The sequence below is a fragment of the Ceratotherium simum genome, chromosome 29 (genome assembly GCF_057802395.1).
Source record: "Ceratotherium simum simum isolate JZ-2026a chromosome 29, ASM5780239v1, whole genome shotgun sequence".
NCBI classification, from domain to species: Eukaryota; Metazoa; Chordata; class Mammalia; order Perissodactyla; family Rhinocerotidae; genus Ceratotherium; species Ceratotherium simum.
The window spans coordinates 16,418,273-16,444,059 of record NC_141928.1 but is presented as its reverse complement, the minus strand read 5'-3'; the positions used below and the strand labels follow the sequence as shown (position 1 = coordinate 16,444,059).

Genomic DNA, 25,787 nt, shown 5'->3' with positions numbered 1-25,787 from the left:
AGACTCCACGCTCCTGGCCCTCCACACCTAGCAGGAGCTCTGCCGCCGTGACAAATGAGGTGTTTCCACAGAAGCCCCACCCCATGCCCCCTGCCTCACCCACCACAGGAGTCCCTCAGGACCCCTTCAAGCCCCTAGGGCTTTTACAGCAATGAAAATGAAGGAGCTACTAATATACTTAACACCATGGATGGATGTCACAAAGATATTGCTGAGGAAAGAGGCCAGACAGAAAAGGGTGCATGCAGAATGTATGATTCCATTTCTGTCAAGTCCAACAACAGGCAGAACTAAGCGACGGTGATCCTCGCAGTCAGCACAGCGGTTATCTCTGTGGGAGAAGGGTAAGTTCTGGGCGCACAAAGGGGACTTCTGGGGGGCTGGTGACGCTCTGGTTTCCGATCTGGATGGAGGCTCCACAGGTGTGTTTGCTTAGTGAAAATTCATCCTGTTGTACACTGAAAGATATGTTCATTTTCCTACAAGTATGTTCTACTTTAAAAGTTTGTTGAAAAAGGATTAAATAAAAACGAAAACCTCCTTGGGGTCCTCAGAGGCCACCTGGAGAACAACTGGCTTAGAAAGCACTTTAGAAGTTCTATTTCACTGACCCATCCGGCCTCCACCGTCAGAACCCCTGGGCGACCTGCTAGCTCGTGACAAGATGACAGGTACTCACGAGGCTTTGATGAGCAGCTGCTCTCTCTCCTGGAGCTCCCGCTTAAGACTTTCTACTTCCACCTTGAGCTCGATGTTCTTCCAGGCAAGATGAGGAAAGAAAAGAAACAATGTAAGAGACAGGACACACGAACGTCTACACTGGGGAAACCGCTTTCAGCACAGACTGACTACACGACGCGTATAATAGGCAGATGTTAGATCCAACATTAGCCTCAGGGCACAGGGAAAAGGGAATTATTAAACACTGGTGGTCTCAAAAGAAAGCCCTGGATTTCTCAAGACTTGGAACAATTATGTAAATCTTCCAAGCTTCTAACAGCCAGAGCATTCAAACATCGAGGCATAAATGTCAGACAAGTGAGGCTGATGTAAAAATTGTTTGCCCTCTGCCAAGCAAATTTACAAGCAATTCTGCAGTTTGCTTTTACCATTCCAAGGCAATTACTTCTGGTTGTTTATAATCACGCATGTGGTGGCTGTAGCAGCGGGAACGTGTTACAGCTTAAAAAAATAAAACATGTGGATGGATAAGTGGGAAGCTGCACCACTGCCTGTCTCATTTCGGTGTAAGATTTCAGGGTACTCACAAAAGAGCCACGAGTACACGGGGCAAGCTGCCTATAAGGGACACCCCAGTGTTCTCCAACCGTCTTCCTCTTAACTGCGTGGAACGAAGGGAGTCACACATGGCCTTGGGCTTATAACTCACGTGAGAATCCAAAGACAGAATCTTTGGCAAACGGATTGCAATGTGAGACAGTGGGGCAGCAGTGGGCTTCTCAAACCTGTTCACAAATGTATCCCAGGGGGAATATTAGACGGATTCATGTAGTAGAGATGGAGGTCTGGATGCATAGTGGGCAGAGGATTACTGTAAATCCAAGATTTCTCTGAAATCTTGCTCCTGTTTTATTTTAATAATTCATGCCAATTTTACATTCTACTCCATAATACATGTGTATTATTTTAAATAAAAATAACATTTCCAGTAAAATTTACAATCTTAGGCAACATGCCTCCCTCCTTTCTGCCAAGCAGCCCTGGGGGAATGAGTACCCCAAGTTGAGAAGTCAGCCAGAATGGAAAGGTCATGGGACCAGAAGGACATGGGTTCAAATGCTGCCTCCACTCTTTACCAACAGGAAACCGTAATAAGGCAGTAGATGCTCAATTCATTCCTTCACTTCACAGACATTCACAGTCGCCTGTGACAGGCCAAGCCTTGAGCTAAGCTTTGAGGACATGTGGTAAACAAGGCAGACACAGGCCCTGCCTCATGCTAACATCCAATACGAACTGGAAATGCAAGCCTGTAATTATCCTTAGAAGCACAAGTCCAGGAGGTGAGAAAGCAGGTTTTCTCCTTTCAGATCCCTCAAGTGTCAAAGGAAAAACATCAAGTCCACCTCTATGCAGGATTTGAGGACCATATGAGCTAATGAATGAGAAGAGCCTAGGAGACAGGGCTCAACGTGTGTTATTTTCTTCACCGTCAAACAACAGGAACTAAAGAAGTCATTTATGTGGAAGAACTTTTTCTAGAAGAAACTGATCTTTGCATAAAGGACACTGAGTGACAGTGCACAATGTTTTCAACTGTAGTTTGGTGAAAACTGCAGAAATACCCTTCAAAGAGAGGATTCCTTTTCCAGTTCCCAGAAGGGCAGAGAAGTAAGTAAGAGCTGAAAAAATAGATTCTAACTGCTTTGCTTTCTAATAAACCAACTGGCACCTCAACTTCGTAAATTTAAAAGAATAGATAGTTAACATGTCCACTAGACTATTTTTCTCAAGCCCAATACCTCAAGCTAAAAACTTATATATGTGGTGATGATAATTTCCAAACCAAAAACCAAGATACCTTATAAGCATAAAATAGAATATCATTATAAAAAAGAATGACCTTAAACTACTATTAAGGAAAGATTCCAAGATATTGTTAAGGAAAAATGCAAGGTGCAGAACAGAACATGCTTGCATTAATGTAAAAAGGGGGTTTATACACATACACACATACTTGCTTGTATATACACAAAATTTCTCTGCGTAAGGAATTTATAATATTGATTAGATCAAGGAAACTAAGAGACAGGATGGAAGGAAGTCTTTTCAGTGTTTACCTTCCATGCTTTTTGAATTTTGAACACGTACACCTATCAAAAAACTTAAATTGAGGGGCCAGCCCCGTGGCGCAGCGGTTAAGTGCACAAGCTCCGCTGCTGGCGGCCTGGGTTTGGATCCCGGGCGCACACTGATGCATCACTTGTCAGGCCATGTTGTGGCGGCATCCCACATAAGGTGGAGGAAGATAGGCACAGATGTTAGCCCAGGGCCAGTCTTCCTCAGCAAAAAGAGGAGGATTAGCATGGATGTTAGCTCAGGGCTGATCTTCCTCACACACATACACAAAAAAACTTAAATTGAAATAAAAGTGCAATTAAATCAGGTCATCTAATCAGACAGTGGAAGAGAATACCAGAAACAGCAAAGCACAATGAGATGGGCAGACCTGGGTTCAAAATCCACCTCATATAGTAGCAATATGACATCAAGCAAGTTCCTGATCTTCCCTGAGCTTCAGTGTCCTCTCCTCTAAGATGAGGATTATCTCACTGCACAGGGCTGCCTTGAAAATGAAAATAACATGATGAATGTACAAATGCCCAGGACAGGGCCTGACACAGAATAGGTGATTAATACCTTTTGGCTTCTTATCACCCTAGAGGCTCTGAGATGCGTGATAACCACACTTACACATATAAAATGTTTTAGGCTATTAGTTTTGCTTTAAAATTTTGATTGCATCACCACGCCCTTCCAGAAAAGGGGACATCCTCGTTGTCTTTCCACCCCCACACTGAAGGAAAAAAAAACTGTGTCTTGAGGGACAAGGGAGATTTTCAATTCTTGAAAAGGCTCAGAAGTACAGTACAATCCATCTTCAAGACAAATCCATTTAAGTTCATCCACTGAAACTCAAGGAGAGTTCTTTTTCCTCCTTCAAAAGTTTCCACTGGTACAAACTTCAGAAGAGAAAAGATGGAATAATTCCCAGGCCAAGGGCTAATCTACTGGAGAAAGCCAAGAAATGGGCACTGAAATATTGTTTGTACTCATGTCTTTTTCAAGAAAGCCAAGTTCTTTTTTCAACTTTCAGAACCAAGCTTTGTTTTCAGGCAGAGACCTCCAGGTCAAGACTTCACATGGGAATAGACTTTTTTTTCTGACAGTTATAAGCAAGCACACAAGGAATACAGAAGAGTCCTATCACAGAAAAACTGACAATCCTAACTTTGGGCTGCCAGTGGAAGCCTCAATAAGACAATGATGATAACTGTCAAGCACTGACTGTGTGCTGGGGCTTTTCATCTGTCATCTCATTTTAATCACACAAATAACCCTATGACAGAGGGATTATCACTGAACTCTGGAAGCAAGCCCAGAGAGCTGAAGGGACTTGCTTCGAGTTACACAAGTTAGTTGTTAACAGCAGGATTCAATTCCAAAGACATATTCCACCATTTCACCGCCTTTGTCTAAATTACAAATAATTAGAAAAGGCAATTGAGATGTAGTAAATCAGAATTCTGATTTTAAAAAGAGAGAAAGATTCCCTTAAAATTACTCTTGTATCTCTTTGCTTAATATTACGGTCACCCTATTATCTTTATGCTCCCCATAATCAATTCAAATTAAATGAAAGCAGCTCTATCTATTCATGTGAACTCTGAGAACAAATATTAATCAAATGACAAAAGACACCAGGGACGGCAGTGGGAAGTGGGACACTCACAGTTTTATAGACATGTTCGGTGGGGCCATCAAATTCCTGTTGCATTCTTTCCTCAAGAAAATAGATGCGGAGCTTTAGGTTAAAGTTTTCTTTTTTCAATTCAGTGATTTGCTGGAAAATAAGTTCAAAAGGGTTATCAAAAGTAAAGTCTAGGGGATAGTACCTGCATTAATCCCCATAGCTTCCAAGGCTATAAATGGAGGCAAATGTTAAATACTAGAGAAAGCTCACCTTTGCTACAATTGTACCAATCTGGAATTAAGTGGTTTCCACCAGCCAAATTTAGGACGATATGAACATTGGAATGAATAATGACTGAGTGAAGAAAGAATTCATGACTGCCCACTGATAATAACTAAATAAGTAAAGATAGAAAGAAAAGGAAAGGAAGAGGCGACTCTCTTCTTTACAAAAGAAATCCAGTTAATAAATGAGAAAGAATAATAGGAACAGAAAATCACCATTATACAACCACTAGAGTAGTAAGTGATTCAGGAAAGAACGTCAAACTTTTAACCTGCATCTAATCAAGAGTTGTCAGTCAGACAAATCCTAGTTGAAAGACATTCTGCCAAACAACAGGCCTGGACTCTTCAAAAGTCTTAATGACAATCTTAAGGCAAATATGGTTGGGGAACTCTTCCAAATAAACGGAAGTAATAGAGACATGACTACTAAGTGCAATGAAATCATACAGTGAATTTTGAATTTTTTTTAAAAAGCTACAGGGGGATATCTGGGGGAATTTCAATAACAACTTTATATTAGGTATGATTTTGTAGGAGAATGTCCTAAGTAAGAGATACATGCTAAAGTACTTAAGGGAGTCATCATGGAATCTGCAACTAACTCTCTAATGAGTGGGGAGGAAGGAAAAAGAGATAAAGCAAACGTAGCAAAACATTAATTGATGAATCAAGATGAAGAACATATGGTTGTTTGTTGTACTATTTTGCAACTTTTCCATAGCTTTAAAATTTGTCAAATTAAAAAGTTGGAGAGAAAAAGGAGCAGATTAATAGAACCGATGTTTACCAAGACCCTACTATGTAACCAAGACTGAGCTAGGTAATTTACACATGATACCTCGAACCCTGAAACTCTGGGAGAGTATTACCCCCACTACACATGAGCAAAAACCACACCACTAGTGGAAGAGCTGGGATTCGTCTCCTGCTCTGTCTGACCCCAGCGACTATGATCTGCCAAGTAAACCTCACTGCCTAAGGACAATACCTGATTTTTTGGTTTGGATCATCCAGCAAACTTTTCCAAGCAGGCTAACCTCACTCCAAGAACAGCCATCAGCCTATACAATAAAGCTACTTCCTAGTACTTTTATATTACAATGTTTAAATAGCTAAATGTTTTTCAAAATCCTACCACCACCCCCCCAAGTTCTGCTTCCATATATCTTTGCTTCTCTGCTCCGTGAAAAAAAGGACTACCCTCCTCAACACTGTTATAATGAGAATGACAGAACCACAGGCTAGGAAGGGACTTTAGTCCAGGATAATGGCTGTCTCCAGAGAGGAAAAGTCGGTAGCGTTTGGGAGGAGCCACGAAGGGGACCTCTAGAGTGTTGATAATGTTCCATTTCTTGTCCTGGGTGATAGTTATGTGGATATGTTAATTTTTTGATAATTCACTGAACTATTCACATATGATTTGAGTGTGTATGTACATTAAACTTCATTTTTTAAAGTCAACTATTATTTTTTTTTAAGAGTTTTATTTTATTTTATTTTTTTGTGAGGAAGATCAGCCCTGAGCTAACATAAGTGCTAATCCTCCTCTTTTTGCTGAGGAAGACTGGCTCTAAGCTGACATCTATTGCCAATCCTCCTTCTTTTTTTTTTCCCCAAAGCCCCAGTAGATAGTTGTATGTCATAGTTGCACATCATTCTGGTTGCTGTATGTGGGACGCGGCCTCAGCATGGCCAGAGAAGCAGGATCCAAACCCAGGCCGCCAGTAGCGGAGGGCGCACACTTAACCGCTAAGCCACGGGGCCGGCCCAGTCAACTACTATTAATGGATAGAAAAAGTAGACAAAATAAACAGAGCCTCAGGGACATCTGAGACAATATCAAAAGGTCTAACATTCATCAGAGTCCCAGAAAAACAGAAGAAAAATAGAAGAGTGTGGTACAGAAAAAATATTGGAAGAAATAATAACTTAAAATATTTAAAGGAGAAATAATATCAATTCTACACAATCTCTTCCAGAAAAGAGAAGATGAAGGAACTTTCCCACTTCATTTTATGAGGGCAGCACTACCCTGATACCAAAATCAGACAGAAACATTACAAGAAAACTACAGACTAAATCCTTCATAAACATAGACACAAAAATCCTCAACTAAATTTTAGTAAATTGAAAAAACAGATTAATACATAAGTGGAGTTTATCCCAAGAATGCAAGGCTTATTCAATTCAAAAGTCAATCTATATAATCCACCATACTAAAAGACTGAAGAAGAAAAAAATATATGATTATATAAATTGATGCAGAAAAAGCATTTGACAAGACCCAACAACCACTCAAGATAAAAACTCAGCAAACTGGGAATTAAAGGAAACTTTCTTAATCTGCTAAACAGCAACTAAAAAAAACCCATATATCTATAAAAAACATATTTAATTAAAGATGAAAAACTGAATGCTAGTCTCCTAACAACCAGAATAGGAAAGGATAACTGCTCTCACAATTCCTATTCAACATTGTATTCGAAGTCCAGACAGAGCAATAAGGCAAGGGAAAAAAATAAAAGGCATCCAGATTGGAAAGGAAGAAATAAAACCATCCCTATTTGCAGATGATATAATCATCTATGTGGAAAAATCCAACAAATCTACAAAAAAGTTCCTAGAACTCGTGAGTTTAGCAAAGACAACGTGCAAATATCAACCATATGTCAATATAATAGCAACAAATAATTGGAAACTGAAATTCTTTAAAAATGCTGTTTATAATAGCTCCAAAAAAATTAATTCCTAAGTATAACTCTAATAAAACATTATGCATGCTTAAAACCACAAAATGCTGATGAAATCAAGAACTAAATAAGTGAAGAGACTTGCCAAATTCATGGATTGCAAGACTCAGTGTAATAAAGATGTCAATTCTCTCCAAATTAATCTATAGATTTAACACAATTCCAATCAAAATCCCAGCAGGCTTTTTGGCAGATAGAGACAGGCTGATTATAAAATTTATTTGGAACACTAAAAGAACTAGATGAGTGAAAACAACCGTGAAAAAGAATTCAATGAAACAGAATATAGAAATAGACCCATACAAATAATGGCCAATTGATTTTTGATTTTTGACAAAGGTGCAAAGACAATTCAATGGAGAAAAGGTAGTCTTTTCATTTTCAACAAATGGTGTTGGAACAATTGGATACTGATTTACAAAATAAATGAAACTCAACCTAAACTTCATACCTTAAAAAGAATTAACTCAAATTTGATCACAGATCTAAATGTAAAACGTAAAATCATAAAACCTTTAGAAGAACGCATAAGAGAAAATCTCTGGGGCCTGGGGCTAGGCAGAGTTCTTAGATATAACACCTTAGATATAGATATAAGGCATGAATCCATAAAAAAGATTTTTTTTTAATCAATAAATTGGGCTTCATCAAAATTTAAAACTTTTGCTCTGAAGAATGCAGTATTAAGAGAATGAAAAGACAAGCTACACACTGGGAGAAAATATTTGCAAATCACATATCCAACATATGAATTCTATCTAGAATCATAACTCTCACAGCGTAACTGTAAGAAAACAACCCAGTTGGAAAAAAACAGGCAAAAGATCTGAACAGGAAGTTCACAGAAGACATACAGATGATAAATACGCGCAAGAAAAGACTTTCAACATCGTTAGCCATTAGGAAAATGCAAATTAAAACCACCATCAGATACCACTACATACCTAACAGAATGGGCTAAAAAAAAAATCTGACAATACCAAATCCTGAAGAGGATGTGGACCAAATGTAATTCTCATACTCGGCTGGTGGGGACGCAAAATGGCACAACTAATCTGGGTAACGGTTTGGCAGTTTCTTATTAAAAAACCTACATTTACCATAAGACTCGGCAATTCCACTCCCAGTTCTTCACCCTAGAGAAATGAAGACCTATGTTCACACAAAAACCTGTATGCGAATGTTTACCGCAGCTTTATTAATAATCATCAGGGCCTGGAAAGAATCCAAATATCCTTCAAACGGTGAATGAATAAACAGCGTACATCCACACGATGGAATAATATTCAGCTACCATGATATACACAACAACATGAATGAATTTCAAAGACATTACGGTGAGGGCAAGAAGCCAGCCTCAAAAGATTACATACCGTATGATTCCATTTATATGACATTGTGGAAAAAGCAAAATTATAGGGACAGAGAACAGAGCATTAGTTGCCAGAGGTTTGGGATGAAGAGAAGGTTTGACCACAAACAGACAACACAGTGGAATTCTCTGGCATTATGCAACTGTTCTATATTCTGACGGTGGTGTTGGTTGCATGAACCTAAAACTGAACACACATGTAGAAGAAAATTATAAATATATATATATACATAAAACTTGATTCTGACAGAGGTACACATTTGTCAAAATTCATCCAACACTTAAAATTGATGGGTTATTTTATGTAAATTACATCTCAGTAAAGTTGATTTAAAAATAACTAAAGTGAAATAGAGCAAATATTAATAGTTGTACTTGAATGCTAATATATACCCACACATATACACTCACTGGGTTTTTTTTCAGCATTTTAAAAAATAACTGGTAACAGTATATAACACTATTTTTAATAAACACTTCTATAACTGGACAAAATAAAATGATAAGCATATTCTACATTAAGTATATTTTCAAACTGTCTGCCCTTGGCCCTCTTGTTAACACTTAAGTTTTCAATTTCGTAGCTAAAAAGAACAGCACAAGAAACAATTGGTAGGTTCATTAAAGCCTCCTCTTAAATATTTTAAGGAAACAGCACATAAAACACTCATTCAAACAAAAAAGTCTACCCCGCCAGAAGCTTCCTATACAGAGAAACCTTATTCTATTACTCATCTACCAATAAAATATTTATGGAGGTTCCTTAGAATGCCCACATTGTACACACTGCTAAAATTCTTAGCAACACTTGAAGGAATATTTTTCCTATAAGTAAAGAAGCTTAAAAAAAAATAAGAGAAAGGTAAATAAGCCTTCAGAAGGTCACTGGAAACACCAGACAGACCCAAATGAATAAAACGAAATACAGGCACCATCTTTTCCACAACAATGCCAGTCTAGTTCTCTGCCAAACACCGCGTCCCTCATAAAGTTTTCTCTGACTCCCCCCACCAGGCTGGACTGGGGACCCTTCTAAACGTTTCCACACACCCTCTACTTCCTTTATGACAGCAATTATCACACTGCATTGAACCAGCTAGTTACCTGCTTTCGATCCAAACCATCTCTAAGAGTTCAGGAACCATATCTAGCTTGTGCATTCCAGTCTGAAACATAAGAGACAGTTACTAAATACTCAATGGCTGGATGGATGGACAGACACACATATGCAAATTTCTGGAAGATAAGGGTGATGCAACGTGAGTCCCACAGGCTTCAAAGTCAGATCGATCTGGTTCACAGCACTCCGTTGGTTTTTTTCCCATCACTCTTAGAATAAAACTCCCTGTCACGGCCACAAAGTGCTGTACGATCTGGCTCCTACCCCAACCCTGCCAGCCTCATCATGTATCATCCTCTCCCTTGCTGGCGATGTTCCAGCCTCACTGGGCTCCTTTCTCGTCCTCAAAGAAGCAGAGGCCCTGTCTGCCTGCACAGCTCTTCCTGCAGCACGTGCCAGGGTGGCTCAGTCTCACCCTTTCCATCTCAGCTCAAATGTCACCACCTCAGAGAGGCTCTTCCTCACTACCCAATCTAAAGTGGTCCCCATCTCTTCCACCCCCACTAAGTCACTCTCTTAACACATAACTCTTATTTTCTTGCAAGAACTTTTCACAATCTGTATTCATCTTACTTATTTACACATTCATTATTTACTATCATGCTTATTATACGAATATAGTCCACATTTTTTTTCTTTGGTTGAGGAAGATTTGCCCTAAGCTAACATCTACACCAATCTTCCTCTACTTTGTACGTGGGTCGCCGCCACAGCATGGCTGACGAGTGGTGTAGATCCACGCCCAGGATCCGAACTCACAAACCCAGGCCACTGAAGCAGAGTGCACCAAACTTGACCACTATGCCACTGGGCCCGCCTGTAATCCACTTCTTGAGGGCAGGGACCTTATCTATCTGTTCATGGCTGTTTCTCCTGAAGATTTAGCAAAGTATCTGGAACACAGTAGATAACCAACACTTGTTAAATGAATGAATAAATTAAGGAATGAATACAATTCAGACTACCTTACTCAACTGTATGACCCTAGTCAAGTTCATTTTTTCTATGTGCCTCAGTTCTTTATCTATAAAGATGGGATTATAATAACACTTATCTCACAGAGCTGTTATAAAGATTAAAAGAAGTTAATTAGAATGTTTAGCATTGTGCCAAGCACAGGATAAGAACTTAAAACATACTAATATTCTCATTTGTACTTTTCCCTTTAAGAGAAACAAGTTCAAAAAGTTAAAAAAAAAAAAAACTTCAGCTGGAAAAACTGAAAACAGCTTACCATACAGTAGGAATAAATACCCCAAAATATAAAACCCACCAAATATGACTTAGAAACTTAATGCTCAAAAGTAAGCTAATGCAAGGGCTGCGCTTGCCACATTCCAGCCCCTGGAACTCAAGTGTTATTGTGGAACTGCAGCCATCCGAAATGGAAAACGTCCCAACATGATTATGGGGTGGTGCTCTCTGAAGCTGGAGAGGGGCCCCAGCTCAGCAGCGGGACAGCCTCTGAAGGAGCTGCTAGTCAGTCATTCTCGCTTCCTCCCACTCCCACTCCCTGTCAAAAGCCTTGCCTAGCCTAGAGCTCCACCAAAAACGGAAGAAAAACAAAAACCAAAAACATAGAAAAGAATCAGGGCAACTCCAACCAGGACCCCCTCAAGTGAAATCTAAGCAAGGTGCCTAACTCTGGCGGTCAGTTTCAATGGCTTGCAAGAGCCTCGCCCCCAAAGCTGAAGCTCACCGCACCAGATCACCTTTCCATTTGAGGCAGCAAGGGCGAAGAGCAAGGGCCTGGGGTCCACAGAAACAGACTGAACTCCCAACGCTGCCACCTGTGAGCCGTGTGACCCTGGGAAAATTACTTAACATCTTTGAGCCACTGTTGGCTCATCTATAAAATGAGGATAAAAATCAATTATCTCACAGGGGTGTTGTGACAACTAAACGTGCTAAAGCACCTGGCAGAGCCTGCCATTTAGCAAGCGGTAAACACAACATAGCTTTCAAAAGGAATCCATTTCTCACTCAAGCCCTCAATAAGCAGATCTCTGGGCCACCATCAATTCTGAAAGTCTTGGCAAGTCCAAAAACTGTTAGACCACTCACTCACCTAGACATCACAAAAACCATGAACTCTTGCTGCCCAAAGTTCATCTCTGGTAAACAATACTGCACGTAAGATAATTCTGCCTGCAGCAGCTAAGAGAGGTTAGTAAAAGGAGGATGGAGCCGGCCCCGTGGCCTAGTGGTTAAGTTCAGTGCACTCTGCTTCAGCAACCTGGGTTTGGTTCCCGGGCGTGGACCTACACCACTCACCGGCAGCCATGCTATGGTGGCGACCCATATACAAAAGAGAAGAAGACTGGCATAGATGTTAGGTCAGGGCGAATCTTCCTCACACAAAAGAAGAGGAAGATGGGCAACAGATGTTAGCTCCGGGCAAATCTTCCTCAGCAAAAAAAAAAAGGAGGAGGATACTTTGAAATTTGTTTCTAATTCCAGTACCCTCCATGGTGTCTTCAAATCAAGAAAACTGTTACCAGGCAAACATCTATTTAGTAACAAACAATAGTGTAGCAATAGCCGAATTTTAAAACTAAATACCCAACAACACTTAGAATATAACTACCTTAAGAAATCAACTCTTTTTACATTCTTCTCAGACGTTGCTCATGAATACACTTTTTGTAAAATCATAAGTGAATTTGTATATTCCATTGCTTTTCCCTAACGTTATATATTAAATATTTTCATGTTGCAGAATTACCCATAATTATCACTTAAAATGACTGCACTGAATTCTACTGAACTGATGTATAGTCAATTATGTAACTATTTCTCTACTGAGCATTCATAGATTCAGGGTGCTCTAACGGAAAACACACAGGCTTTACAACCAGAAAGACCAGATTTGAATTTGCCTGCTTTTAGTTTCTTAATCACAGCAAGCTCATGGGCAAGTCATTTAATCTCTCCAACCTCAGCTTCCTCATCTGTGAAATACCTTCATCACAAGCATATCGCAAGCCAAAGAAATAACAAACATAAAATATAACTCCCCTGTTCCCAATTTTTCACAATTATACACAATGTGGCAACACACACCTTCATGCACAGAGCTTTTTCCTCCCACTGTGTTGTTTCCTTAAGATAGATTTTCCCAAAACGGATTAGTGGGGCTCAAGAATAATATTATTTTTATGACTATCAAAATCTCTTTCCAAATGGGCTTCAAAAAGATTGTAAAAATTTACACTGCCCCGCCTGCCATGTGGCCAGGTTTTTGGAGGGCATGGCCAGGACATGCAGAGGTATGAGAACTCAGAGCATTCAATGCTGTGAGCAGGAGGCCATCCTCCTACACAGATGAACCCCCATCCTTAACACTTTCCAGACAGCCCCACCAGCCATAAGCCAAACTTGATTCCAAAGGCCCCTGGCACTGTCACGCCCCATCTTGTGCAGAGCTAGCACCACAGAGAGTGGCTGCGACATGCGCTCTACCAGCTACAGTCTTAGTCCTCGACCACTCCCACTGCCCCGCATCCACACGGTTCTTGCTCTCCTGCCTTGCTCTGAACGCACCCCTCGTCCTCCCTTCTTAGCCTCACTTTGCCCTCATTACTGCTTGCTCTCCTATGACTCTGGCGCTGCATGCCCTCACCCTGATTACAAGGCATACCTCCGTCTAGCTATGCCGTCTCTAACCACTTCATTAACAATAACGACAGCAGCCGCCCCATCTGCTGAAGACCCAGTATACCAGGTACTGTCTTGGAGTATGTTATTTAATCCTCACCAGAACTCCATGAGACAAATATCATTTTTCCCATTTTATAGATAAGGCAACCAAAATTCACAGGTTTAGTATCTTAGACAAGGTCACACATAATCAATCAATGTGTACTGAGTGTCTACCATCTTGTTAGGTTTGGTGCTGAGTACTAGGGATAGAGTAGAGGAGACACGTAATCAAGTACTCAAAAAAACACATAATGATAAACCAGTATAAGATCCATGGTGGAAAAGACAGGGTGCTGAGCGCTTGCTATAAAAGAGAATAACAGGGTCCCTAGAGACTTGGGGAAGGGAGCTAGAGACGGCCTCTCTAGCATCACGTTAATACTGAGACATGAAGGTTGAGGGGCCTGCCACTCAAGGAGAAGGAGAAAGGATGTTCCAGGCAGAGGAAGGAGCATGTGTGAAGGACCAAGCCCATATGGCCAGAGCACGGTGCATGAGGAAAGAGAGGCCTGGGCTGAGCTCAGAGAGATGGAGGAGCCCATCACACAGGGCAGCGTCTCCTGGACCACAGCAAGAAGTTAGGGATTTCATTCCAAGGTCAAAGAAACATCATAGAAGGATCAGCAGACACTGAAAACAAATGGGGCAGAACCCAGGGGCAGTCGGCTGTAATAGACAGACTCTTCAGATTAGAGTGGACACCACTATTTATTGAGTACCCACTATGTGCCACACATCATGCTAGGTGCTATTCATACCATAACTCATAAAATATTCATAACAACTTTGACTAAAAGACAGTATTAGCCCCACCTTACAGATGAGGTTCTGGAAGCAACCTAACCAAGGTCACAGCTCACTAAGTGTCAGCGCCAGACCTAAAAGCCAATTCTGGTCATTCCCAAGTCCAGGTCATATCCATATACTTCTGTGCTTCTGAAGCTTCAGGGTCATACAAACGGGGCGGGGGGTGGGAGTGAAGGGAAAGGTTACAGAGCAAATTGGAAGATGCAAACCTCCTAGCCACACCACACATACAACACTAAATTTGACCAACTGTCTCGGCTGAGACCAAGAATTTTTAACAAAAAGGAATAAGGGCATGGATACAAGAAAACCAGCACCTCAGGGTAGATGGCTATGCAACAAGGCAGCACAGGATACGGATGAAGAGAGACCCAGGTGGGAACAGGATGCAGACAATTGTTTCAGCCACACCTAGCTAAGAGTTTTCTCAATTCTTTAGAAAGGAAGCCACCAGAAATAACAAATCCTCTTCTGTAGTATCTATTGTTTGTTGCATGTATTATACTTAAAATCTCTGACATCCAGAAATCCCATTTCTAGAAAGTTATCCTCAGGAAATAATCATATAACTACAAAAAGATATATGCACCAGGATATTCATCACAGCTTTGTTTCTAACAGTGAAAAATTAGAAACAATCTGGAACATCCCACACTAATAGATTATATAAATTATGTTCAACACATCCCTTTTAATACAAGTCTTTATGAACTATTAGACAGTCATTAAACAACACTATCCACCATAATTAATGGAGATGGAAAGCTACTCATGTCATTCTCTGTCAGGAAGGTCACAGAAAAAGCCAGAATTAAACATGTCTACATATGGATAAAGATAGCTACCTGGACTGGATATGCTGAACCAGGTTCTGGGTCTTCCCCACTCATCCAAAAAATTTTTAAAGAGAGAGAGAGAGAGATTCTAGTCTCCAGAACAGGTCACACCAGATAAGCACAGTCCTTTACAAAATGCTGCCCCCCCAGGCCTCCTCCAGTCCAGGGAGCCCCCCACTAGGTTGTCATCTAGGAAGGACCAATAAGACAGGGTCCCACTGAAGACCAAATCAATTTGCCAACTTCCCACCATAAGGTCTGCCACACAAGTAATCACACCCTTGGCTAATGAGGTATTAGATAATGGATGATCACTTTAAAGACCCAAAAGAAGGCACCCGGTGTTCACAGGTCAGAGTGGGTACTTGCACAGAACAGCAGAGCGCAGCAGAAAGACGTCCTGTGCCACAAGGCCTGGGATCAGAACTTGAATAAGTCCCTCCCCCTCTCTGGGCTTCAGAGTCCCCACCTGTCAAATGAAGGGACTGGATGAGATGATTCCTGGGGCTCCTCCAGTTCTGAAATTCTGACTCTCTTCTCAACATCTTTTGACCCATCCCCTTAACTCCAGCCTCATCCCTCTTCCCACAACACCACAGCAGCAGCCTTTTAACTGATCATGTGGCCACCAGCCTTGCTCCCTCCTTGAGCACAATTCCAGTCATTTCCCTCCTCTGATTAAAATCCATCACTGGCTCCCCTTCACCTTCAGGACAAAAATCAAAGCATTGTAACATACGAGACCCCCAGGATCTGACCTTGCCTGCTTCAGTGGCCTCACTTCTCTTAGGCCCCTCACACAGCCTCCTTCCAGCCAAGGGAACTTACAAGTCCCCAAATCTCATCACGCCCTGTCACGCCTCTCTCTACGTTTGCACATGTGAGTCCTTATGCTGGAATGCTCTCCCTGTCCTCTCACCTTGGCTAATCCCTACTTGTCCCTGAAGACCCAACTCAAGGAACACCTCCTCCAGGGAGGCTTCCCTAAAACCCTCAGGCCAGGTTCAGGGCCCCTCCCCTGTGCCCCACAGCACCTTGTACTTACCTCTATCACTGCACTACTTCCCATCCATCTCCCCAACTAGACTAGGAGCTTCCTGACAGGGAGACTTACCTGGTCTTAATCTACCGCAAATTTCCTAGCCCCCGGCACAGCCTGGCACAGAGCATATATGTGAAAATATTTATGGATGAACAGATGAACTCTAAGCAAAACCAGAAAGAGGCCTCTGTCTTGCTGGACCCCAGCTAACAGATCCTGATGTTCAGATACCCGTCATCTGAGACTAGAAAAAGAGGAATCATGGGTCTCCCTTAAAATCAAGAGTCTTCCAGCCTCCTTTTTAATACGCATGCTGACTTTAAAATTAGCATTAGATGCCAAAAGCATTTCCTACAAGCATCCCAGAGAAAGTTCAGACTACCTCAACATAGAGATCATGCATTTAGTAGCTCCAGCCAGATGAAAATTTTCAGTGACTTGTAAAGACCTAAAAGGGAGACATTGAGAACAGTGTGGTCATTTCAATCTCAACTGCAGAATTTGCTCTTGAAAATGCTAAAATAAAAAATATAATGCCATAAAAACCTAACAGCAGCCAAAGGACCACAGTCATAAAGAAAAAGCATAAATCCTAAAACACAGTGGCATAGCAGGCTTTCCCTCGCTTTTAAGAAAAATAGTATTTAGTTCATCAAGAACACGTCTGAACAAAGGAAACGTGAATCACATGGCAGAGTAGGAAAAAATAACCTTAACAAATATAACAATAAGAAGGAGAAAGAGCTAACACATAGAATGAACTCTGTGCCAGGCATATGTGCTTCACATATATTCATTCAATTAATCCTCACAACAGTGCTATGAAGTAGAAGCTATTATCGTGCCCATTTTAAAGACAAAAAAAGAACAGAGAGGTTAAGTGACTGGCCCAAGGTCACCCAGCAGAAATGGATGGGCAGACAGTCTGGTTCCAGAGGCTGTGGTCTTTAGGCAGCAAACTGCCTCTCAGAACAGCTTTGCCATGTCACATCCCTGGGCCTCCTACATATAATAAAGAGGGTTGGATTCAATTCTATGATTCCTCTCAGTTCAAAAGGCAGACAATAAAATGTGAAAACAAAAGTCTAAAAATCTGTTAAATTTTTCCATCTAGAAATAAAATTCAAAACTGTGCCTTTCATAAATTAAATAACTCTATTATATCTTGCAGAGTTGCTTTAATATTAAAGTGATCTATATAAAGAGCTTAACACTTACAGTGCCCAGATCAGAACAAGAGTTCAATAAACAGTAGTTGTTATTACTCTTATGATAAAACAGGAACAACCATTTAATAGTAGAGCACAGTTTAATTATACACGATGTGGAATAATCAAATCTCCTTCGTTTGCGGCCCCAGACCCCAAAGCATAGATCGAGTTGTACAGTTGAAATTATAACAACTCAAAGCTCAGAAATTACTTGTTTCCATTAGAGATCTGACAAGTCATTTCTTCAATTGGTCACTGGTGGTTTGCAGATAACTATTAGCAGTAATGAGTATTCTAAATTAAATCCAGAGACAGTACTGCTCTGTTCTGTAAAGACAACTGGGGAGACAGAAACATAATTGCGGAACGCCCTTCTCCCCATGTCCTCCATCTTCCCTCCGATAAATATCTCCTGCGTCTTGCATAGTATGGATTTCATTTGGTTACAAACGAAGAAGGGTCTAATTCTTCCCATGATAAATGAGAGCGTTGAACAGGTAACTTGTTAAGGAGAACTGGAATTGGGAAAATAACCTTATTTTCCTGTTAGTTGACAACACACCCCCTCCACTAACAAATGAAAGACACAATGCTGGAAGACATTAAGCATTGAAGCCAAATCTATCACCAAGCAATCCATTCTCAGACAAGTGCTACACAGCCCTAGGTCCAGGCTGCTCATGTTTCATTCAACAGCAACAAAGATGAGGCCTACAAATGCAAGGAGTCGGCCCAATGCGGGGGAAAGATTAATGGCTCTGGAGTCACTGAAAATCTGGATTCAAATCCCAGCTCTGCCACTTAGGTATTGTGTGAGGGTAAACAAGTCTCTCCTAGGCCTAAGACTGCTCTTCTGTAAAATGGGGATAATACAAAATAACCTCAGAGTTGCAGCAAGGATTACACGGGGATCATAAATAATGTGCCTAATGTAATAGGAAAGCCCTGACAAACGTTAGCTCCTCTCAACTGTGCAGTATGGTGATATCCTCACACTCAGGACACCAGAAATACACCACACTCCCCCAAGTTGGAAATCGCTGATCCCGTCAGACCCATGACTTGCCCGTGTATAAAAGGGCTGATTGCGTAGGTATGTAACAGTCGCACAGAGAATGCCCACAAGACACGGCATTCCTCCTAACTCTGGCTTTATCCAACTTAGACACTCCTCTAGAAATACAGCTCCCTCCTGAGTCTGCTTGGACAGCAGCAGCAGACATGATTTGTTGGGGACGAAAATTTGGTATCTCCACTTACGTTTTCAAAGTCCTTCATGTTCCGTGCTCTGGTGGGAGACACCATTTCTTCTGTCACACTCGGGAGCACTATAAAAAGGTAAAATAGACAGAGGAAAACGCCATGGTACACAAATTGCCCAGCATCCCTATTAGGGAATAGAGCCCGAAAAGAAAACAACATGAACAGCTTCCACAGTATATTCTGCTGGAACTTTCTGTCTGTTGTGATTTACTGATTTGAGCCTAGGGAAAGCGCTAAGCCATTATATTTCAAATACTTACAAATTACTTAAACTAGCCCCAATGTAACCATGCAGGTGTCAGAGGCTGAACCCAAAAGACGCACTGAGCACGTGGGAAAGCAGAACTGTCCTGATGTGTACTCCTTACTGGTTGTCAGAAAACTATTTTGCTGAACACAGTATCATCCTCACAGGTCAGCAATTAAAACAAAGCATGTCTAACCGACTTGATGGTAGGCGTTGGCAAACTTTTCCTTAAAACACCAGGCAATAAATATTTTAGGCTTTGTACGCCATACATAAAGGCTAAAATCTCTCACAACTACTCAACTCTTCTGCTGTAGCACAAAAACAGCCACAGACAATTCATAAACAAAGAAAGAAGCTGTGTTCCAATAACAGTTTATTTTCAAAAGTAGGCAGTGGGTCGGAAACGGCCACTCCCTGCTTTAGAGTGGTTAAAGACTTTGCCAACACCCCAATCTTTCCACAGCCTCTTTAATTCAATAAACATTTATTACACCCCCACTCTGTACCAAGCACCAGGCCAGGGGCTGGGAAACAACAGTGAAGGGGATGCTGATCCTGCACCCAAGAGTGGGCCCAATCTAGTAGGCAGATAGAGATGTAAACAAACTGTTTTCATGCTGCACAAAGCACTCGGCACTTTTTAGGCGTTGAGTAAACATGTGTTGAGTAAATGAATGAATTCGTTCTTCCAACAAATATGCATTGAGGGCCTAGTCTCTGCTAGGCACCATTCTAGATGTGGCTACATCAGGAAACAAAACAAACAAATGGAGCTGATATTCTAGAAAGAGGAGACAAACAATAAAAATAATAGGGCAATTATATATAGTATGTTAAAAGGTGATAAATGCTATGGAGAAAATAAAGTGGATAAGGACAGGAAATACCAAGGGTGGGGTGAGCACTGCCAATGTAAATAGGAGGATAAATTAAGGACGATCTCATGGAGAATGTGACATCTGGGCAGACTTGAAGCGAAGGGCAGAGGGAGAAGCCCCAGTGGGAGCATGCCAGTGGATCTGAGGAGCTGCCAAGAGGCCAATGGACTGGAGAGCAGTAAATGAAGGGGACGGGAGAAGAGGAGGTAAGCGAGGTCCTGGGGGACAGACTGTGTATGGCCTTGCAGGCTCGTCTCAGGACTCCGAGGAGCCGCTGGAGGAGTAACATGATCGACTTAGGTTTCTACAGGCTCCCTCTGGCTGCCTCGCTGAGAACAGACTGAAAGGAACTTAGAAACAAGGAGACCAGTTAGGAGAACACTGGGATAATCCAGGCCAGAGATCACGGTGGCTTATACCAGGATGGCAATAGTACAAGCGGGTGAGAAGTGGTCTGGGTATCTTTAAAGCAGCCAACAATAATAAGTTAAATGAAATGAAGTGAAATATACAAGGTTCAGAGAGGAAAGCGCACCTGGGGAGAGCCAAAGAAGGGGTGAGCTAAAGCGAAGTCTTAAAAAGGCAGCAGGCAGATGAGGGCAAAAGGAAGAAGACACTTCCACGCAAAGGCCCAGAAGTGGGAGTGGGCATAGCGTCCAGCAGAAAAGAGGCCCAGGAGTCGGGCAGGGGCAGACTGTGAAGAGCCCTATGTGCCAGACTAAAGGCACACGGGTTTGTTTTCCTGTTTCTCAAACAGGCCATGCTGTCACCTGCATCTGTGTCCCCATCTAGGTCCTACCCATTCCTCAAGTCTCAGCTCCGTATCAGTTTCCTGGAAACTCCCGCCTGACCCAGCTCCTCCACAGCAGGGTACATCTCCCTCTTCTCCCCTCTCACAGCATCTTTTCCTTCTTCGCTCATTCACTGAGCGTATGATATATCCTAACAATTCTCTGTTTAACTGTCTTCTAGGCTGATCGTAACCACGTCCAAGGCTGAATCCCAGTGCTGAGCCCAGAGCCTGGCGTGAGGCAGATGCACACTACGGACTGGATTAAGGAGCAGGCCTATCAATTTTCTGCTTCTAACTGCCTGCGGGCAGGAAGAATAGAAACCAGAATTGCAAGGCATTGTATTTAAAGTAAAAGTTAACAGGTTCTGAAGGAAAACCTGAGGGTGGCCTATAAGTTAAAATATTCTCCAGAAATAAACCTTGTGACACTTATATTGTCTGCTCTAAAAACTTCTTCCTTTTGCACATACCTCATCCTTCGGAGAAGAGAAAAAAACACGAGTCAAAATATCTCTAAGATATTTCAACGAGGCAAATTATTAGCACTTCCCACAGATACTTATGATAGCATTTACTTTTTTCAGAAACAAAAATTATGAAAAATGCTTAGCAAACCTAAACTGCAAGGCAGAAAGTCTCCTCCTGATCCAGCTTAAACACAATGGACTGCTTATTTACTCAGCACCGTCTCCTGTGGTCTAACCAACTGTTTGTCTCCAAAGGGCAGGCCCGTGTAGGAATGCAGGGCCTCAGCCGGCAAACAGAATCCCGCAGCCTGCCAGGAAGGCCTTGGCACACTCAAGTTCAGACAGCAGCTCTCCAGGGCCTCCAGCCACTCGGCAGCAGAGACCAACAGACCCTCCACGCCTAACCGAGTCACCAATTCAACATCCAGCCTCCATGAGGTCATTCAGTTCAGCAAACACTGGCTGAATCCCTACACGCCTGGTAGCAAGAAATAAAACTCATGGAATACGGCCTACAGGACATCAATTCCTCTAGTCTAGTGTTTATGAAAGGAGGCGAATAGCAAAGCAATATATATATAATATACCGAGGACCTACTGGGAGCACCTAGCCATGCCAGGGTAGGCTCTGGTCCCCAGAGACATCAAAGCTCCATCCCAGGCTCCGCCTCAAGGTCCTCATGGTCTAGTGTCTCCTTCCCTTGTTCTTACTCAAGAGAATGCCCAGCTTTGTGTACTTACCACCATTTCCCAAACCAGCAATGGGGCTGATGCCTTCCAGGTCATCTGGTAAACTGGGAACAAGGCCACTAGAAGAGAACATGTGTGATAAGAGATGAGTTAGTGTGTGAACAACAGAGACTATTAAGACTGCCTGGACTGCACATGACAATCACCCGGCAGCAGCCAATGAGGGACACACAGCTGAGCCACCTGGGAGGCACACAGTGCAGAGGTTAAGAACTCAGTCTTCGGGGCTGAGTTCTGGCTCTAATACTTCATAGCTAAGTGACCTGCAGTAAGGTCAGTCATTCATCAACTCATTCATTCAACATCGAGTGTTCTGTGTGCCATATATGTGCTAGGTGCAGAGGCACTGTGCCAAATACAAGCTACTTATGTTTCTGCGTCTTACTTTCTTAACGTTACATGGGGATACAACCCTCTACCTGTGAAGATTAAATGAGTTAATGTACATAAACACTTAGCACACCATAAGTGCCCAATAAATGGCATCTATTGTCTTCATCATTACTCTTACCATCAATATGCCTATCATAACCAAAAATTAAGCCTCCAAGAATTAGGCACCAATTCCGACACTTTAAGAACGTCAAACAAAAATGCAAAATTCACTGATTAAAGAAGTTTTACTGGTTGAATTATAAAAATAGGTTCAGTGAGGATCTGGAGACATTGACAGAAAACTAAACCGTAACAGGAGGTAGGGTTTGACACAAAAGACACTACCCTGGATTCTATTCTAAGCTCTGCCACATCCCTTTCCAAGCCTCGCTTCCTCCATCTGTAAAAGGAGAAGAGCAGCTAGTTCATAGAGTAATTGGCAATTAAACAAGACACAAAGTGCCCAGCAAGGTACCTGGCACACTGTGGGTACTCCATAAATGGGAGCAAAATATCACCGTCACCTTGAAACATACAGTGCTCTGTAATTTATAAAAGACTTACCATCATGAGAACTGCTCGATTCCCTGAGGGTCCACACATTTTTCAAAGGAAGGCACTAAGGCCCAGATAATTTCAGTGGCCTAGGCAGAGTCACATGGCAGTTAAACAGAGAACCACGTCCAGAATCCAAGCCTTTTAAGTCTAATCCTCAATAATGCTTCCCTGTCCCAAGCTGTAAACCAGGAGTAGATGGAAGCTCAGCTTGGCTTCTTGGCAGTTTGCTCTTTCTGTGCCTCTAAATCCAAACCCATTCTGTTCCTAGGACAATTTTGCCTGATCACCAAACTCTGGAGTTGGAATGGACCTACAAGATCAGAACCAAGCAAAAAACTGGATATCATAAAATTCCAACATCAAGAGAATGATTACATAAAATGTGTCTGCTATAAAGGTAACTGAAAAAAACTCAAGCAGAATATGCCCTCAATTATGAAAAAAATATATATATACATGAACACTAAAGTCACCTGAAATCCTTCTTGGAAACTGGGTGGACTATAAATACATAACCAGACAAAGGAAATATTAAAATTCTACATTTGTAGGGAAATGAGAGATATTTTCCTCCTTTTCAATGTTCTATAATTCTCAATTTCCTCCAATAAGTATCACTACAGGGACAAACTCCATTTTCTAAATTGAATTTTAGAAATTGAAATCATATTCAACCACCACCTTTTGCAGAGTGGCCCAGAGGCCCAAGGTCACACACCAGGTTACTGGTCAAGCTTAACCTACAGTCTGGTGTCTAGATTCTCTCCACTGCAGCCATTAACTCACTACCATTGGCTGAAATGGCCCATCCATTACTCAAGCCAAGATCAATCGCAGTTGAAAACTACGTGGCAGGCAAAGCCAAAGAATTTGGTCTTAGACAAGTTTCCAACAGGCAAACACTAAAGACTGAAAAATGACATTTGATATCCCAAATCTTAGAAGCAACCAGTATTTAATGCAGAAATTCCTGCCTAGTTCCTGTCAAATTTCCACTTGGGCTTTACCTACCCACTTTTAAAACACTATGAATCTCTGTCATCTGCACACTCCAGTTGGGTCCAGCCACACCACCAGCTTCAAGTAGCTCCCTCTTCCCATTCTGATCATTCACTCTTAGCCATAGAACTAAAACTAAGGCTGAGGCTTCATGGGGTCCCACCAGGAATCAAAACTATGCAAGCAAAGGAAAGGGGCTTAGATATGATTGTATCATGGTATAGACAGGGGAGACTAAGGCTCAGAAATCAGAAACTTATTTGCTCAAAATCACAAGGGGTTAGTAGCAAAGCTGAGACCAAAATCCAGGTTTCTTGGCGCCCATTCCAATCACTAACCTGTGTCCAGGCCACGCAAAGCTCCTACATGAATGTGACACAGCCAGTGCCAGTTTTCTCATGTGCAAAATACAGATAATCATAACAACCTACCCCGTAGAGGGCACCCACACTGAGTAGGCACCACACTCAGGCGGGACAGGCAGCCTCCCATTTAATCTTCACCACAGCCATCCTATGGGAGGTGGTAGTTTTAAATGTTGCCATTTTTTAAAATGAGGAACAAGAGGCCCATAAAAGTTAATAAACTGAAAAACCCAAGCTGGCCTAGTTTCAAACCCCATGTTCTTATCCTCCACACCACCCTGGCGCCTCTAATGCCTTCCTCATGGGGGCTCTAGTTTGGACCAAATGACCGGGGCAGAGGATTTCCAGCGCTGGGCACAGCACACAGTCACCGCGGCTGCTGTTTGTCAACTATTTGTCGAGCAAATGAATGGACCCTCACCTGAGCTCCACCCCTCACCCTCCTATCTTGCTCTACTGCCATCCAAAGCAGAGACCTCTTTCTTTTTTTTTTGTGAGGAATATCAACCCTGAGCTAACATTCGATGCCAAGCCTCCTCTTTTTTGCTAAGGAAGATTGGCCCTGGGCTAACATCGGTGCCCATTTTCCTCTACTTTATATGGGACGCCACCACAGCATGGCTTGACAAGCAGTGCGTTGGTCCGTGCCCGGGATCCGAACCTGCGAACCCCGGGCCACCAAAGCGGAGCACACGAATTTAACCGCTACACCACCGGGCCGGCCCCGAGACCTCTTTCTATGCCTGTACATGGTGGCAACAATTGTCCAGTCACACCACAAGACCCAACGAGGTCTAAGCATTCCACTTACGAAGCATTGTAAGAGCCGTGGATGGAAATGGACATCACATTCAGAAAACAGTTACACCAAGAGCATGCTTGTTCATCTTTCAATAACTCGTTTTTCATTCTATGTTGTGTTCTTAGAGAAGAAATACATAAATACAAACACTACTCCTCACTCCCATCTTAGTCCCCTCCTAAGAGGGAACCACTGTTTTCAGCAAGACACGTAGCCTTCAGACATTTTTCTAGGTATTTACATACACAGAGACATAGTTTTATTTTGTGGCTTAAAAATAAAACAAATGCAATCAAACTGTATACATTATTCTGCAGCATCTTTTCTTCACTTAATGTGTCCTAAAGATGTTTTCATGGCAGTACAAACAGATCTACCTCAATGTTTTTAACTCCTACAAAGCATTCTACAGCAGTGTTTTTCAAACTTTATTGCCCACAACCCATTGAAGGAAATATACTACCCTGAATTCTTGATATGTTTTCTCTTCTGTTCTATTCCATTTTTTAAAATTCTGGTTGCAACCTACTAAGTTGAATTTCATGAGCTGCCAATGGGTCGCAGTCTGAAAGACACCTTTGAAAAGATGTATTTACCCTATTCCCTGATGGTAATTCAACTGATTTTCAAGTTGTTCCTTTTACAAACAATGCTGTATGAATAGCCTTACACAGGCCTCACTGTGCACACGCATGAGGATTTCTCTAGGATAGATAATCAGAAGT

General features: G+C 41.9%; 1 protein-coding gene across 3 annotated transcripts in view; it reads right to left on the bottom strand.

Annotated features, from left to right (window-relative positions):
- The window catches only part of CDK5RAP2 (CDK5 regulatory subunit associated protein 2), a 174,351-nt gene that overhangs the window by 142,831 nt on the left and 5,733 nt on the right, over positions 1-25,787 (bottom strand). For all 3 annotated transcript variants that reach the window (XM_087419197.1, XM_087419196.1, XM_087419195.1), the window contains exons 2-5: positions 21,955-22,022; positions 18,823-18,890; positions 4,475-4,585; positions 680-756 (exon numbers count right to left, since the gene is read on the bottom strand). In XM_087419197.1, the coding sequence (XP_087275323.1) occupies positions 680-756; positions 4,475-4,585; positions 18,823-18,890; positions 21,955-22,022 (324 nt within the window). The remainder of the gene's footprint in view (positions 1-679; positions 757-4,474; positions 4,586-18,822; positions 18,891-21,954; positions 22,023-25,787) is intronic.